At 43.9% G+C, this 17,899-nt stretch overlaps 1 protein-coding gene across 1 annotated transcript in view; it reads left to right on the top strand.

The window, feature by feature from the left end:
* The window catches only part of LOC311322411 (uncharacterized protein), a gene marked incomplete at both ends in the record, with an annotated part of 104,483 nt that extends 94,518 nt beyond the window's left edge, over positions 1 to 9,965 (top strand). The window contains 6 exons of the mRNA XM_084454476.1: positions 6,181 to 6,391; positions 7,607 to 7,690; positions 7,919 to 8,083; positions 8,700 to 8,837; positions 8,989 to 9,080; positions 9,767 to 9,965. Of these exons, the coding sequence (XP_084310602.1) occupies positions 6,181 to 6,391; positions 7,607 to 7,690; positions 7,919 to 8,083; positions 8,700 to 8,837; positions 8,989 to 9,080; positions 9,767 to 9,965 (889 nt within the window). The remainder of the gene's footprint in view (positions 1 to 6,180; positions 6,392 to 7,606; positions 7,691 to 7,918; positions 8,084 to 8,699; positions 8,838 to 8,988; positions 9,081 to 9,766) is intronic.
* Positions 9,966 to 17,899: the final 7,934 nt, after the last annotated feature.

The raw sequence follows: 17,899 nt of genomic DNA, 5'->3' as shown, positions 1-17,899 counted from the left end.
AATGGCTCATATCCATGATCCACTTTATAGTGGAGACACCTACGAAAGTAGGACAGGTGTGTTTGAATATGCAGGAGAAAAACAGGAGTTTAGACAAGTTATTGAGATTCAGAGTGAAACGGTAGATGATGTCAGGACAGCTTGTGTTGAAGAACCGAGCCTGGGGAACATTCTTGATTCGGAAATAACCAAAAGTGTGGAGAATGTGACCCTTGGGGTGGAATCAAAAGACACAGAATCAGAGGAACCTTTTGAAGAGAAAATGCAGGATGATACATCACTAGCACACCGTAAAGATGTTGATACAGTTATAGATTCTGGAAATGAAAATGATTTGCCAATAGCTGAGCAAGTAGATGATGAAAACAGAGCCCCTTCCCCGATTTTAGGTGAATGGGAGTTTGTCCAACTATCCTCACTTCCTGAGTACAGATCTCTCTCCCCTGAATCACTCAGTTCAGACAGCAATGGAAACCTTTTATATCTTGACCACCTGTTTACTGACATGAGGCCATCTTCCCCTGAATCTGTAGCGTCATTTGATGAGTATAGACCCCTCTCTCCTGACTCTCCAGTTCCTCAGTTCAGATATGAATGTTGTGATTTGTTATCCACAGCAGAGGGGTCATCATCACCAGAATTAGTGTCTTCAGACCAGGAAGATTCTGAACTATGTCTTGATGAGTTGTTTTGTGAGAACAGACCAGATTCCCCTGATTCCTTTACACCAGAGACTAAAATGACAGAATTTTTGGAAAAAGGATATTCAAAACACAGACCACTTTCCCCTGAATCAATATCTTCAGAAGACAATTTCCGTGTTCTGAAGTTCTGGTCCTCAGATACAAGGTCATGGTCCCCAGGTTCAGTGAGATCATTTGATGAGTACAGAGCTCTCTCACCCGACTCTCCTGTTCCCCAGTTTGGAGGCCAGTATTGTGATTATTATTTACAGTTTACTGGAAGTAGATCCTCAACACCTGACTCAGTAACTTCTGATGTTGAATTTTCTGGATTTTACCTTAAGGATTTGTTTGCTGAGAACAGACCAGATTCACCTGAAGCGTTCATATCAGCATTAGGAGAAGAACAAGGTGATGAGATCTCAACTAAATTCAGACCTTTGTCACCTGAGTCACTAACATCAGAAAACGAGGACTCTCCTTCATTCCATGATTACTGGTTGTCTGAATTTAGACCGTGGTCTCCTGAATCCACGGCATCGCAAGATGAGTATCGGCCTCTCTCGCCAGACTCGCCAATTCCTCAATATGGACCTGCTCTGTCTGTGTTCACCATGACAACAACAGGGAGATGTTCATCCCCTGAATCTGTGATGTCAGATGTAGACAGTGAGGAATTTGGTCTGGATGACTTGTTCATTGAGATCAGACCCTGTTCACCTGATTCCATCTGGTTGGGGAGTGAAGACGAGGCAGATCTTTCAGAAACATCCCAACCTGAATCTTATCCAAAGGCAAGTGCAATGATGGCCTCTAATGTCTTAGAAACAGTCTTTCTAGCTCAGACAGACCTACTAGCAACCCAGGCCAATTTAGAAGACATTGAATGTAGATCATCAACACCAGAAGAGTCTGGTCTTTCAGGGACATCTACAACTGATCGTCAGGCAGATGTACCTACAATGCAGGTTATGCTGGATGTGTATCAAGGGGGGGCATTGACTCCAGAATATAGTCTTGTTTACAAGGCTGCTACCAGCAAGTTAATGGCTCATATCTATGATCCACTTTATAGGGGAGACACCTACGAAAGTAGGACAGGTGTGTTTGAATATGCAGGAGAAAAACAGGAGTTTAGACAAGTTATCGGGATTCAGAGTGAAACGGTAGATGATGTCAGGACAGCTTGTGTTGAAGAACCGAGCCTGGGGAACATTCTTCATTCGGAAATAACCAAAAGTGTGGAGAATGTGACCCTTGGGGTGGAATCAAAAGACACAGAATCAGAGGAACCTTTTGAAGAGAAAATGCAGGATGATACATCACTAGCACACCGTAAAGATGTTGATACAGTTATAGATTCTGGAAATGAAAATGATTTGCCAATAGCTGAGCAAGTAGAGGATGAAAACAGAGCCCCTTCCCCGATTTTAGGTGAATGGGAGTTTGTCCAACTATCCTCACTCCCTGAGTACAGATCTCTCTCCCCTGAATCACTCAGTTCAGACAGCAATGGAAACCTTTTATATCTTGACCACCTGTTTACTGACATGAGGCCATCTTCCCCTGAATCTGTAGCGTCATTTGATGAGTATAGACCCCTCTCTCCTGACTCTCCAGTTCCTCACTTCAGATATGAATGTTGTGATTGTTATTTGTTAACCACAGCAGAGGGGTCATCCTCACCAGAATTAGTGTCTTCAGACCAGGAAGATTCTGAACTGTGTCTTGATGAGTTGTTTTGTGAGAACAGACCAGATTCCACTGATTCCTTTACACCAGAGACTAAAATGACAGAATTTTTGGAAAAAGGATATTCAAAACACAGACCACTTTCCCCTGAATCAATATCTTCAGAAGACAATTTCCGTGTTCTGATGTTCTGGTCCTCAGATACAAGGCCATGGTCCCCAGGTTCAGTGAGATCATTTGATGAGTACAGAGCTCTCTCACCTGACTCTCCTGTTCCCCAGTTTGGAGGCCAGCATTGTGATTATTATTTACAGTTTACTGGAAGTAGATCCTCAACACCTGACTCAGTATCTTCTGATGTTGAATTCTCTGGATTTTACCTTGAGGATTTGTTAGCTGAGAACAGACCAGATTCACCTGAAGCGTTTATATCAGCATTAGGAGAAGAACAAGGTGATGAGATCTCAACTAAATTCAGACCTTTGTCACCTGAGTCAATAACATCAGAAATCGAGGACTCTCCTTCATTCCTTGATTACTGGTTGTCTGAATTTAGACCGTGGTCTCCTGGATCCACGACATCGCAAGATGAGTATCGGCCTCTCTCGCCAGATTCACCAATTCCTCAATATGGACCTGCTCTGACTGTGTTCACCATGACAACAACAGGGAGATGTTCATCCCCTGAATCTGTGATGTCAGATGTAGACAGTGAGGAATTTGGTCTGGAGGACTTGTTCACTGAGACTAGATCCTGTTCACCCGATTCCATCTGGTCAGACACAGAGAGTGTTTTGATTAATAATGACAAACAGTATCCCACTTCACAATCAGAACAATATTTAATAGAATATGACTGTCGGCCTGATAAAAAAGCGGAATATTTACAAACCCATCCAGAGACTGAAGAAGCCCCCATGCAGTTCTATTTCCCAGTCATTTACCACACTCACAGAGCTGTAGACCCGTTTTTTTGTAAGGCCTCCTCCACAAACAGCCCCAGAGAACCTAGCAATGATGTAGATCAGGTAGCCTCACTTAGAACCAACCAATTGTCCTCTGAGTTGAGTCACATGCCATCTGACCTACAAAGTCTGGGATCTCCTCATGCTGTCTGGCCGGAGGAGGCAGTTTATATAAAACACAGAGCAATTGGCCAATCAGTCCAAAGAAGAGAGCGTGGTAGTGTTTGGAAGTGGAAATATGGCAAAGCGGAACCCGAGATCGACCGTTATTCCCTTGGTAAAGCCCCGGCAAGACAGATGGCGAGAGAGAAAACAGAAAGCAGCAGAGACTCCATGGTGTCGGTAAGACGGCACAGAATGCAATGCAGAAAGAATGTGGACGTCACTGTGTGGCTGGCGAGCATCACGTAGGACTCTCTGCTCCAGCTTCACTAATATCTCTGTAGCTTTAGAGGCTTGACTTTCCTGCTCTGGCATGTTGGCTTGGAAACAGGACAGGTGTTTAACACTAATGGGAAGTAATGAGATACATGGTCTCTCAACACCATAAACCTCCTACTGATTACATGATGTGTCTGGAACCTAACTATTGATTGTTATCACAGGCTCAGTTATACAGTAGACTTGGATTATGCATGGTGCCCATGAACAAGCAACAAACCATAATACAGCCTTGACTTAGTAGTTTTTTGTGCACTGAATGTGTATTTCCTGCTTTTTTTTGTTGTGCTGTATTATGTAAGAATGCTATTTAGGGAAAAATATGAGATTTATATCCAAGTAATCTTCTGCATTTTGATTTTTGTAAACAAAATTATAAAGTTATTATTGTTGAAAGTGTGTACAACGCACATGACTGTACAGTTCAAGGCATATGGGTGCTGTTTATTGTTCGAAATACTAGGCAGTTTTGTATGTCCAAGGTCCTCATTTGAAATACATTGTTCAGATGTACAGTATGAAGACATACGTAGTGCATGTTCTATATAACTGGTCTCCTCATTGATGTGACTCATACGTCAATGTTTCCATCTTATTTGTTTTCCATTCCATTTTATCATTTCCATTCAGGTCTCCACAGAATCTCCTACAAAGAACATATCAGAATCTTCAAAACACAAAAACATAGCTCTAGAACCATCAAGAATGGCAGAAATTCCATCCCGTTCACACAATGCGAGCAACATTTTCATAACAAAAAAGCCTGTGACTCCACCATCACAGAGTCCCACAGATTTTGATTTCAGTCAGGAACTCCTTGCTGTGACTGTTGCCCCAGAGAGTAGCGATCTATCAATGTTAAGAAATGAAAAACCTTTCAAAGAGAGCGGAGAATGCTCCTTCTCTTCATCATCTGAACACATCCCAGTTGTACCTGATCTGCTCACTCATATGTCCCAGGACAGCCAAGGTGACTCTGAAGATCCTCGAACACCTGAATCTGGGTCCCCTCAGCTTGACCAGCTGGTGAAAAAGATCAAGTCGATATATAGACCAGAGACACTCGAGGCACTGGACCCACTAGCCTCAGATTCCAGTGAAGACAGTCCCGAAATTCTCCAACCATATGTTGAGTTTGAGGACCTCTCTCCAGGAGTTCACAGACACCCCTCTGAGGATGAAGAAGCCCTCAGTACCTTGCCCTCCATACATGTTTTGGACACACCAACTGAGATTAGTTTGGTGGCTTCAACATCTACAAACCCAATACATCAAACTGAACCTGAGATATTCAGACTAACTCCAGATCTGATCAAAACCTCATCAGAACTAGGTCAAGTCTTAGCTGATCCATTACAGTTCAGTGATTTGGACCCTTTTTCCTTCATCCACACCCACACAGCAGAATATTCTGATCTAAGCGATTCCATTGCTAGCCCTAAAACCCCCACCAAATCAGCCAGAACTCCAGAATCTCCCAAAGAGTTATGCACAGTTCTAAAACTGTCGTCAGAATCCGGAGTTTTCACTCAAGAGCTCCAGACACCCATACACGATGAAGCTACAAGTGACTTGTCCTTATCAGTTGTTGATTCATATACTACAGAGGAACATCTAATTAGTGTCCCTGAGCCCCACCACAAAACAGTTGGCGAATATTCTGACCTCTTACAAGTGTCAGTTGAAAAGAGCATCATTGAGCAAAGTCAAGTATTTTGTGACATTAGTGATTCAGCCGATGAACAAAGCCTGGTCATAGGTGACTTTTTCACACCAAAAGGCCAAGAATTAGTCCCTGAGACCATCCAAGATGAGGAGACCTCCCCCAAGTCACTCTCTGATATGACTCCACAAACGCCAGAGACGGTCACAGCTTTCAGACACTTCAACTTTGAGGAACTTCCCCCATATCTGAGTCCTGATTACATTGATTACACTGATAACACATCAGTTTCATCCGAGGAGGTCAAGGCTAAAGTCACCACTCAGCCATCTGGGGATTCCACAACCCCTGCAGAAATGGATTTCCCTGCCTCTCAGTGCAGTCGAGTCCAGCACAGAGCACAGACGGCATCCACCCATGATGAAGAGTTCTCTATGGAGTTCAGCATCCCACCTGAATACACTGAGGTCTCCTCTGCTTCCTCCTCCATCAACAAACTCAAGCTTCCGACCTATGCCGAGGTTGTGCGAGGTAGCGCACACTACGAAGACTCAGACCCTGAGACTTTCTTTGACTGCAAACAGGCATTTTCAGACTTCTCAGAGATAGAGCCGGATGAACCTAAGGGACGGGATATGTCCAGTCTCGGTCGGATCCACGGTTACCCGACCCATCCTGGGGGTCCCGGGAGGACATACCCCAAAGCGACACTCCCGGCATGCTTTTCCATTCCCAGGCACGAGCGTGGCGTCCTCCAGTCCTCCGGAAGTGAGGATTACGAAGACGCGCCCTACATCCACGAACCTCCAGATGAGATATGTGAAGAGAACGAAGAGCCGGCGGGCTTCCCCAGATTGCAAAAGGAGGAATCTTTCTTTGAGGCGCCACAGGAACTTCCTGCCCATGGGGGGGCAGTGTTTTGTGATGATGATGATTCTTTGGCAAGGGTAAGATGAGTTCTACCGAATCTTACCTGGCCTGTGAAACCCAGAGCTGTGCTAACCTTGGTTACGTGCTTCTGAAGGGAATGACTGCTTGAACTGTGGGGGCTAGCAAGATGGGATCTGTAATCTGTAACCCTTTAAATGCTTTTTGAATTGTGTTGATTAAGCACAATGTTTTAAAGGGATGGTTTGTAACTAATCCCTATTGACTTCCATGCTGATGTCACTTACCTTTTCACAACTTTGTTATAATTTCCTCCAATTCTTTTAATTTTTGACTCTAAGAAGTGACAATAACCGTTCTAACTACATGAGTTTGCATGTTACCTCCGGTTTTTGTGAGGCTTCCATATCCATGATGTTACGTTGGACTTTCCAGTGCAAGAGAACAAACTTCTAAAGATTAATTTGAATTAAAAAATAAAAGAAAGGACAACCTAACATCCTTTTTCGCTTTCTCTGCTCTCACCAATACATTCAACCAACGCCATTCTACCATCTACAATGCGTCTGTTTTGCCGGGTTTCTTTAGGAGATTGCTGCGGAGCTCGGTGCGAGGTCAGAGAGTTCCGACGAAGAGATTCTGTCCACCAGAGTAGTGCGGAGGAGAGTTATAATTCAGGTATCATCGTGGTCTGAGAGTGGAGCTAGTCACCACCTTAGGTGTGGTTTGCCCTTTCTTTGGGGGTCTAGGCACAGTAGTTTGTAGTGACTGTGGCATAACTTGTTGGTGGTGTTTTGTGGCTAACAGCATGATGATTTCTTTAGTGGTGTCCAGTGGGACGGATGACCATTGTGTGATCCAGCGTCTGTTTGAAAAATTGACTGGTCCAAAAATTCAGATTCTGAAATGCAGTTTGCTGTTTGCTTGTTTTAGTCAATAGTTCTGTAATTTATAATATCCCACGCCATCTGCCTCTCTTCTTTGCCATGCAGAGACAACACAGGGTTTGTGCCACTCAATGTGTCTATACATTGCTGAGTAGGCCTATTAATATATAGGAACTCACATAAAATACAGGTTTTAACCCACAATATGTGCATTTTTGCTATTTTTAAGCATTTTACCTTTTTTTTTTGTTTGCTGTGTGCTGTGCTTATTTCTTCCTGGCCTTCCTGAGAAGATGCTTCCTCTTCCCTGTCAAATATCGCCCAGTAGTGAGCCATGTAAGGCAATCTCCCTCATAGCTGAGTGTGTGTCTCTTGCACCCCCCACAGGCAGATGAGATTCCAGACATCTCCCCTCACAAGGTGACCGAGGAGCAGTACACAGATGAAAATGGACACATGGTGGTCAAGAAGGTAATAAATTATATATAAATTCATATAATGTATGTATAATGTTATTTATAATGTATATGGGAAAACAAAATATTGTAGAAGCACATGATAAAATAACTACTTTTAAAACAAGATCTCATTCAGACATGGTCCAAAACATATGAGATGGATAGATGGATAATGGATGGATGGATAGATTGATAGGTAGATAGATCAAAGATACTTCCTCACATTCTGTTACCCCTCCAGGTAACCAGGAAGATCATCCGTAAGTGTGTGTCTGCGGATGGGGTGGAGAAAAAGGAGGTGACAGTGCAGGGATCTCCCCAAGGGTCGGTGGGCGTGGCGGAGGGAGACGGCTACTCCAAGGTAGTGAAGAGGACTGTGCTGAGGAGCGAGGGAGACCACACGGAGGTGTGTGTATGTGTTTGTGTCTGAAAATTTTCAGCGTGGAAAGAACATAGAAAAATGTGTGTTTATGTGCTTGGAAAGTATAAACACAATGGCATCCTGATTTATTCTTGATCTCCAACTCATGTTTGAACGGGTTAGGGTTAGGGTTAGGGTCTTAAAGGGGTAGTATGCTATTTTTGACATTTAGTCCTATTTGTGGTCTGTCCACCATGAAACTGAAATATAGAGACCATAATTTCACTGATTGTTCCAGTATTGAGCTAGCTGCAGTTTTTCTGAAGGCTCTCACTGGGCTACGATTGAAGACACTGGGGCACCCGTAAATGCGTTGAAAAGCTATGATTAATATAGTTTTGCAAGATGGGAAGCACAGGGTGTAACCTTACCAGTCTCAGTGTGCTCTCTTGTGAAATGTATCACAATCCAAATATTTTTACTGTACAGTAGGTGTTTGGCATGACTTGCTCATATCCTCCATGTGAGCAATGAAAATAAGTGTCAGGGTAATGCTTATGTCCAAGCCATACCAAACAAGTACAAATATTTGGATTGCGATAATTTCACAGGAGCACAAACCAAACTCTGTTTCTCGGTATGTTCCATGACTTATGTCCAGGTGACCTTCACCAAGGGTGTGTCAAAGTTCAGCCGCGTGGAGCGGACGTCTGTGGTGGAGGGCGAGAGGACAGAGACGCAACACGGCGATCCAATGCTGTCTTCTGACCTCCCCTCAGCTCGAGACGACTTCATGCAGGTCAGTAAATCGTCCAATCAGAGTCCTTCATCAGGACGTCTCACCAGCTGGTCTCCCCCCAAACAGTTTTCCTCCAGAGATGTGATTTTGCGGCGTCAGAACCTCTTATCTCTCTCTCCCCTCATTTTCTTCTAATTTCTCACTGCCTCAGGCTCTAGGCTATGTAGGTGGTTTTAACAGAGCACAGCTCCCCCATGTGGTGGAAAGGGAGATTGTCAAAGAGGACGGATCTGTTATCAGGAGGTTTGTTCTGTGTGCTTGTGTCTGTTTGTCTACCTCTACCGGTCCGGTTTGTCTGAATGTCTCTTGATGTGTGATTTATATGTGAATGGGTGCATCTCCTACATGTGAATGTGTGTGCTGGTGTAGTCTCATGAGTGTCTCTCGAGTGTTTGTGTTCACTAAGCTTATCTCCAGTCGAGTTAGCTGTAGTCCCGTGTGGTGCGACCATGGATACGAGGGTGCTGTCCTGCTAACGACCAGTGGTGGGAGGCAGAGAGAACCTTCGCACCATATAGGCCTATATGGAATGTTATGAGTTTTAAATGCATGATGCTCTGGTTCAGAGGCTGAATCTGTGTTCCTCTCTCTTTCTTGCTACCATTGCCTTTCCTTTCAACAATTCCTTTCCTTTTCCCTTGGAGATCAATAAAGTATCTATCCATCTATCCATCTATCTTATCTTCTTCCGATGGTGTTGTCCGTCTTTCTCCACACTGCGATCTTCATTCTTTGTTGCCTGATTTTGATGGTCGCAAATTATAATGACCCCCCCCCCCCACCCATCCCTCCACACCGGTCCTTCTCTCCCCCTCTCTTTCCCTCCCTCTCTGTCTGCCTGGATCTCATCCTCTCGACGTTCTTCTTTCTCTACCACCCCCCACCCACCCCATCTCTCCCCTTTCCCCCTCCTCCTGTCTCTCCTGCAGGGCCCAGATGCGTAAGGGGCGCACCCAGAGGCGGACGGTGGTGAGGGGAGCTGGGCAGCGAAAGCAGGTCGTCCTGGAGCAACGGGACGAACCCCAAGGGGGTTTGCGACCCCGCGACCTCCAGCACCACCTTCATCAGCTCATCCACCGCTACTGTGAAGAGGAGGAGGATGAAGAGGAAGAGAAGAGGAAGGATTGACAGGCTTCCAGCTCCCCCTCCCGCTCCACCTCTCGTCCCGCCCCCTCCGGAAGGTTTCAACCAATCCTATGCATCAGGCACATGCAATCCCCGAATGCACCTCGGCACCTCAATCCTACCACAGTCTTCCTGTTTCAGTACCGGATGACCAACCGTCAAACAATCAGAGACTTTTTTCCCGCTTGATTTTAGTTTCTCCTGATTTATTTATTTTTGTCCCTTGAGTGTTTTCCTTTTACGTTTTTTTTTTGTTTTGTTTTTGTGACCAAAGAGTTCCTTGCCGTTTCCTGTTGAGTTTCATTGTCCATTTAGTTATCGTTAGTCTTTTGATTTTTGAGTCTTGATGCTGTGGTAGAACAGAACAAAACAAAGTGAAACAAGAACATCAGAACATTCAGAACAACTCACACACAAACCTCTGACTGAAGAACACAGAGAAATAGCCCGTTACTCTTAAGGGTAGTATGTGCTTGGACTAACGGACGATACTTCACACTGCACTGCCTATCACAACCTCCGTTCTTAGATATATTCCTAAATGAAAACTATATCACATTGATCTCTCTCTCTCCTTTAGGTCAAGATTCAAACTACTGTATCTCTAAAAGAAAACCGACTGTATACCAACTTTAACTCCATACTATCTGCTGCTGGCGTGCTTAGTGTATGTGTTATTTCTGTCTTTGGAAAGTATCTATATAATCTGTGCATTTTTAAACAGTTGACAACCCTAGTAGCCTAGGCATCATTAATCAACCATGTGAACTGCAGCAGGCATGACTAGTCAACATCTGTCACATGATCATAGCTAAGACAGCTGTTTACATCTAGTAGTGAGCCTTGTCTGTTTCTCTCTTCTGTCTGTCTTTCTCTCTGTTTTTTCTTTCTTCGTCTGTCTCTCATACTCCTCTATGCGGGTTTTAGAGCAAATTGTCTGAATTCACTTTGTTCAGTTTTGCCATTCATCCAAACTGCTGTTTGTGAGTTTTGTGTGTGTGTGTGTGTGTGTGTGTGTGTGTGTGTGTGTGTTTGTGTGTGTGTGTGTGTGCGTGCATGTGTGCATGTGTGCATGTGTGCATGTGTGTGAAGACGAGATCATAGAAAAGGTCTCAAAAGCAGCAGTGACCTTCTTTTTTCTGTGCTCTGTAATTTTGGTTGATTCTTTGTGTGAGAAGCTAGTTTAGAAACGCATTGCAAATGATGGAAGTTTGATGGGGTTTTTTGTTAGAAATCCCTTGCATTTTTATTTCCCAATGGTGAATAAGTTGTATGTTGTTAAGTTCTGATCATGACGATTTGTTTTGGAGACATATTGTCTGATATGGGGATGTTGTTAAGATGGCTTCTCAGGTGGATCCTCTTAGTTTGAGTTTACTTATTGACTTATCGATTGGCCCAGTGAGTGGGGACCAGGTGTATGAGCTTGTCTATGTGCTTGCATGAGTGTCTGAGTGTCTGAGAGAGAGAGAGAGAGAGAGAGAGAGTGTGTGTGTGTGTGTGTGTGTGTGTGTGTGTGTGTGTGTGTGTGTGTGTGTGTGTGTGTGTAGGTAGCTTGGAGCAGAGAAAATTAATTTTATTTCCCACAAACATGTTGCGCTCCTGACTGCTAGTATAGGGTGCACCTCCACGCTTCAGGCACAGGAAGCAGGATATGCAATATATCTCAGCTAATGGAACATCTTCATTTTGGCAGTATATAAGGACAGGTAGAAGATAGTGATGCACCAGACACAGGTGTGATAAAGCAAGTTGAAAGTGTGTCTATGGAATCATTCACAGCTCTAAGTAAAGCTACTGTATGTATCTATGACATGTAATGTCTTTCTTTCACTATCACTGTTTACTTTGAGTGCAATTACAAAAAAAAGTGCAAAACTAGAGGAAGTTCACTGTGACAGGTAGGCTTTTCATTTGAAGAAATCAGCATCCCGTTTCTGTGGTGATGACAGTTATATACATATTCTATTATACATATATAAATATCTACAAGGGCATGTGTTAGTTTACTTAAGTGAATCAGAAAACGACAAAAAGAAAATGGCTGCAGTGTCTATGGCTGATAGAGAATAAAATGTACAAGTGTAAAACTAACAGGCCTGTCGTGATTTAATTTGGGGTTATTTGAAAGACAGACACACACACACACATACACACAAACAAACGCACTCATACTGACCTTTAGTTTTTCACACAGACACACCAGTGCAAAAACTGTTGTTTGAACATTGGGGGGTGGGGGTGCACATCACTATACCGTGAGCCATAAAAAATAGAGGTGTGGCCTAGTGCAAAAAACACTGGTGGCTCAGTGGATAAGGGCATGTCATACCGTATACCTCCTGTGGGTGTGTTGCAACATGGGTTCAAACCCTGCTTTACCAATGCCAAACATTGTCTCATAATAGCTATGTCAATGTACTTAATATCTGCACTGCAGATGGACTCCTGTGACACCTGCCATCATGTTCAAAGAATATTTAAGAACAATAGGTTATAATGTGTAGGTATTCGGGGGTGTACCCAAGCCCTCAAACTGTAACCCTCCAGCAGACTGAATTAACCTGTACAGCCAGCGGGTAGCCTACATGTAGCTCATAAGCTACTGCGTATGTTTGACCTTAAAGGAACGACTACTGTACCTACCTTATGCCTACCTGCTGTCTCATTAGGTAAATTCATTCTGCTTGATGCCTCGATGTTAGCATGTTAGCCTGAGACTCTAGGGACAGTTAACCAGGGACCTGCCTACCCCTGCTCCATACCAACCAAGTCAAACACATGTTATCAGTAAATCATTGTTCACATTCAATTTGACATGTGACATCAATGTTGGTTGAACTACATATTCAAAAAGACAATATAAAGTAAAGTATATTTTTAAAGTTGCCATGATATTATGACAAGGACATTAAATCTATGAATTACTCTTTGCTGGGTACACAATTCTTTCCATTCATCTGAATATATATACTGTAGGTGAAATATGGATACACTGTGGCCTTGCTTCCGACAGTGAGACGGATTAGAACAAAGCTGGGCGATAAGCAGTCTGCAACTTGAAGAACCCAAACTTTATTCTTAGGTGTCATCAAATTCCTCTTCAGTCTAATGGTAAATTCTGAGGGCTCCCACACCGGAGGTTGGAGTTTGATTCCCACTAAAGACCTAACTGATAGTCCCAGTATAATAGTAATTGATGTATTGGCTTAAGTTCTTCGTATCATGAGCAGTTCATGTGGTAGCTCAATGGGAACATCCAGTGCCCCTCAAAGTGAAGTGTTCCTGCTAATGTGGGTTTGATCCCAGCCTTGATCATGTTGTCATAATCACTCTATTGTTCTGGAATGATGGATTAATATAATTAGAAACTACTGCAGCCTGGGCTTCCAGATAGCTTAGTGCGCTAATGCTGACAGTTCCCACACCTGCCATGTGTGCCTTGTAACAAGGGTTTGATTCCTGACCTTCCTGTCATTATAACTCTATTGGTCTGCGGTGATGGATTAATACAATTAAAAACCTGATCATAGAGCACCCAGATAGCTCAATGGGATAATGCACTTGCTGAGCCTCCCATGTGACATTGTGGCATGGGTTCAAACCCAGCATTTACCTGAGCAAAATGGTGTTGTTTTAACTTTGTTAGTGCGGGATCAGGTGTAAGTATGATGGACCAACGCATAATTGCAGAGCTCTGTGATAGCTCAGTGGGCTAATGATGGCGCTTGCCTACCCGGGTATGTGGTGAACTGTGGTTTCAAATCTGCCTATGTCCTAAAGTTATTATTATAAGTATGGTGATAGGGAATTAGATGTAAGTAGGATGGACGAGCACTTGTTTACCGAGATCTCAGGTAGCTCATTGTGCTAATGTAGCAGTTTGCCAAGCTTGTTGTGTGTTTTGAGATGTCGGTTCAAATCTCTCAATGCCTACTAGTATGTCTGAATGTTATTACTATGACTAAGTTATTAGAGAATGAGGGGTAAGTATGATGGACGAGCGCCAAGTGTTAGAGCTGACGGTTAGCTCTCTGGACCAATGCAGTGATCTCTAAAGCCTGCTGTGTGTGTTGAGATGTCGGTTCAAATCTTGCATTGCCTATGTCAAGATATTATTATTCCGACTACATTTGTAGAGAATGAGGTGTAAGTATGATGGACGAGCGCTTGATTCTCGAGCTGTTCGATAGCACATTGGGTTAATGCAGTGATGTACCTAACCTGCTCTGTGTTGAGATGTGGGTCCAAATCTCGCAGTGTCCGAAAGTTATTATTATGACGATCTTAGAAGGGAATGAGGTATAAGTATGATGGACGAGCGCTTGTTTCCAGAGCTGTCGGATAGCTCAATGGGGTAATGCTGGTGTCGAATTCAATCCGGCCAAATGATTCACTAGCTTTTTTTATTTTAGCTTTTTTATTTGAAGAATTAATTAAAACATACACATTACAAACAACAGGACATATATTCAATACAGTCATAAAAATATATTACCAGAATTACATTTTATTCATATTCATCCTTAAAATATTTTTTCATAAAATCTATATCCCGTGGTTGACTTTATTATTGTGAAATTGATTGGCTACTGGCTTCAGCCAATGAGTGATCAGCAGTCAGCCATCTTGTTTACTCATACCTATCCAGATTAATTTGATCTAATGCAACAATCACCGAGATAGAAACAGTTAGCAGATCTAGCTCTAACATTGAGCCTATGGGGAACCAAGTGCCTGAAATCAGCCATCTGTTTTAGATCTATAATGAGCTACAATAAGTGGATCGTTTCATCATTAGATCTGTTTCATCTGGATAGACTCACTTGGAGACAGACTAAAAGCTTTGTCATTCTAATGTGAAACCTACAAACATCTTAATTACCTTGCTTATAATATGTTTCAGCCAATTTCGATGCATCAGATCTAATGATGAAACCATCCACTTATTCTAGCTAGTTACAGATCTAAAAAAAAAAGATGGCCAATTTTGGGAACTTGGTTCCCCATAGGCTCAATGTTAGAGCTAGATCTGCTAACTGTTTCTTTCTTGGTGATTGTTGCATTAGATCAAATCTTTCTGGATGGGTCTGCCAAAAATGGAGGAGGACAATCACATGAGAATAACAATGATCTTGTTGATTGGCTGATGGCAAACTGGCCAGGTGAATTCAATCCGGTCAAATGATCCAAATGATTCACTTGCTTGTTAGTTGTTTCTTTTTTTGAATAATTAATTAATTAGTAGAGTCAGTAGGCCAGTAAAATGTGTTTAAAGTTGCCATTACAGTATAGATTTACTGTATGAATTAGACTCATTGACTGGTTTCACAACTATTTCTATTCATATGAATATATAGGTGATATATGGACATAGCCTTGCTTCCGACAGTGACTGATTAAAGCAAAGCTTGGGAGATGAGCAGTCTGCAACCTGAAAGACCCAAATGTTGGTCATTGACTTAGTTAAATTCCTCTTTAGTCTAATGGTAAATGCTGAGGCCTCCAACACCGGAGATCACGGTTCGATCCCCACTGATGACAGTAGGACAATAATTGACATGAAACATGAGTGCTAATTTCATAACGAATTAGCTTTCCAGCCTACTTAGATGATTAACAAAATAAAGGTTCGTGTACATTAACCCCACACTCCGACTTGAAAGAATCAATCCATCAAGTTCCTCTTCAGTCTAATGGTAAATACCGAGGGCTCCCACGCATTGATCACACACCTCTGTGATAGCTCAGTGGGGTAATGCTGGTATTTGCCGACCCTGCTCTGTGTTGTAACTTGGGTTCAAATCTGGCATGTCCTGAAGTTATTATAAGTATGGTACTAGGGAAGCGGATGTAAGTAGGATGGACGATCAGTTGTTAACAGAGGTCTTGAGTAGCGCAGTGGGCTAATGCAGGAGTTTGCCTAGCTTGCTGTGTTGAGACGTGGTTTCGAATCTCGCAGTGCCTTTGTCTTAATGTTATTATTCTGACGTTAGTAGAGGATGAGGTGTAACTATGATGGACGAGCGCTTGGTACTCGAGCTGTTGGATAGCACAGTGGGTTAATGCAGTGATGTACCTAACCTGCTTTGTGTTGAGATGTGGGTTCAAATCTCGCAGTGTCCGAAAGTTATTATTATGACGATCTTAGAAGGGAATGAGGTAGGCTATAAGTATGATGGACGAGCGCTTGTTTCCAGAGCTGTCGGATAGCTCAATGGGGTAATGCTGGTGTCGCCACCCAGCAAATGCAGGTTCCATTCCTGCAGTGCAACTTGCGCACTGCAACGTGGGTTCGATTCCCACTTGCTCCAACGTTGTCAGACTCGCCTGCAGGTGGAGATGGAGATGGAGCCAGTGAGGGCGGTGATGGAGATGGAGCCAGTGAGGGCGGACGAGATGGCGGCGTCGCTGGATCCAGGATGGGTAAGTGGGGCGGGGGTTGTCCAGGCCGGTGCACCGGCAGGGACAGCCCGTGGGGGGAGGGAGGGGTAGAGAGGGGGCACTGGCCCCCCAGGAAAAGGGGGGAGGAAAAGAGGGGGTATTGGAAAGTAAGGAGAATTATTTTTCAAGGCAGGAGCAAATAGTAGAGCACACAGCTAACAGGAGAACTATTAATATACCTATTAGCCTTGAAATAATAAGAAAAATAAATTCTCCTTACTTTCCAATACCCCCTCTTTTCCTCCCCCCTTTTCCTGGGGGGCCAGTGCCCCCTCTCTACCCCTCCCTCCCCCCACGGGCTGTCCCTGCCGGTGCACCGGCCTGGACAACCCCGCCCCACTTACCCATCCTGGATCCAGCAACGCCGCCATCTCGTCCGCCCTCACTGGCTCCATCTCCAGCTCCATCACCGACCTCACTGGCTCCATCTCCGGTTCCATCTCCACCTGCTTACGGGCAACCTGCAGGCGAGTCTGACAACGTTAGTCCAAGTGGGAATCGAACCCATGTTGCAGTGCGCAAGTTGCACTGCAGGAATGGAACCTGCATTTACTGGGTGGCGACACCAGCATTACCCCATTGAGCTATCCGACAGCTCTGGAAACAAGCGCTCGTCCATCATACTTATAGCCTACCTCACACCCTTCTAAGATCGTCATAATAATAACTTTTGGACACTGCGAGATTTGAACCCACATCTCAACACAACGCAGGTTAGGTACATCACTGCATTAACCCACTGTGCTATCCAACAGCTCGAGTACCAAGCGCTCGTCGATCATACTTACACCTCATTCTCTACTAATGTCAGAATAATAACATTCACACAGGCACTGCGAGATTCGAAACCACGCCTCAACACAGCAAGCTAGGCAAACTCCTGCATTAGCCCACTGTGCTACTCAAGACCTCTGTTAACAACTGATCGTCCATCCTACTTACATCCGCTTCCCTATCACCATACTTATAATAACTTCAGGACATGCATGGGCACTGCCAGATTTGAACCCAAGTTTCAACACAGAGCAGGGTCGGCAAATACCAGCATTACCCCACTGAGCTATCACAGAGGTGCGTTATCAAGTCAGTGTCCATTAAACCTAGACCTAATTCCGGATCATATGACCGGATTGAATTCACCTGGCCAGTTTGCCATCAGCCAATCAACAAGATCATCGATGTCAGGTGATTGTCCTCTATTTTTGTCAGACCCATCCAGAAAGATTTGATCTAATGCAACACTCACTGGGATAGAAACAGTTGATCTAGCTCTAACATTGAGCCTATGGGGAACCAAGTTTCAGACGAGATCACTTTTGTCAAATTTGAAAATTTATTATACAAGCGGCATAATACATGCATATGAATTTTTGGCGGTGTGCTCTGTCCGGGGGGGCCCCCTGCCTTCCACCGGCGTGGAGCGCGTTAGCAGGGGGAGGCAATCTAGGTGTTCCCCCCCTCTGGGCCAAGCCCTTGGCCCAGAGAGCCAGGAA

This window comes from Borostomias antarcticus (assembly GCF_949987555.1).
Source record: "Borostomias antarcticus genome assembly, chromosome: 20".
Taxonomy (NCBI): Eukaryota; Metazoa; Chordata; class Actinopteri; order Stomiiformes; family Stomiidae; genus Borostomias; species Borostomias antarcticus.
The sequence above is the reverse complement of the archived record's forward strand: the minus strand, read 5'-3'. Positions and strand labels throughout refer to the sequence as shown.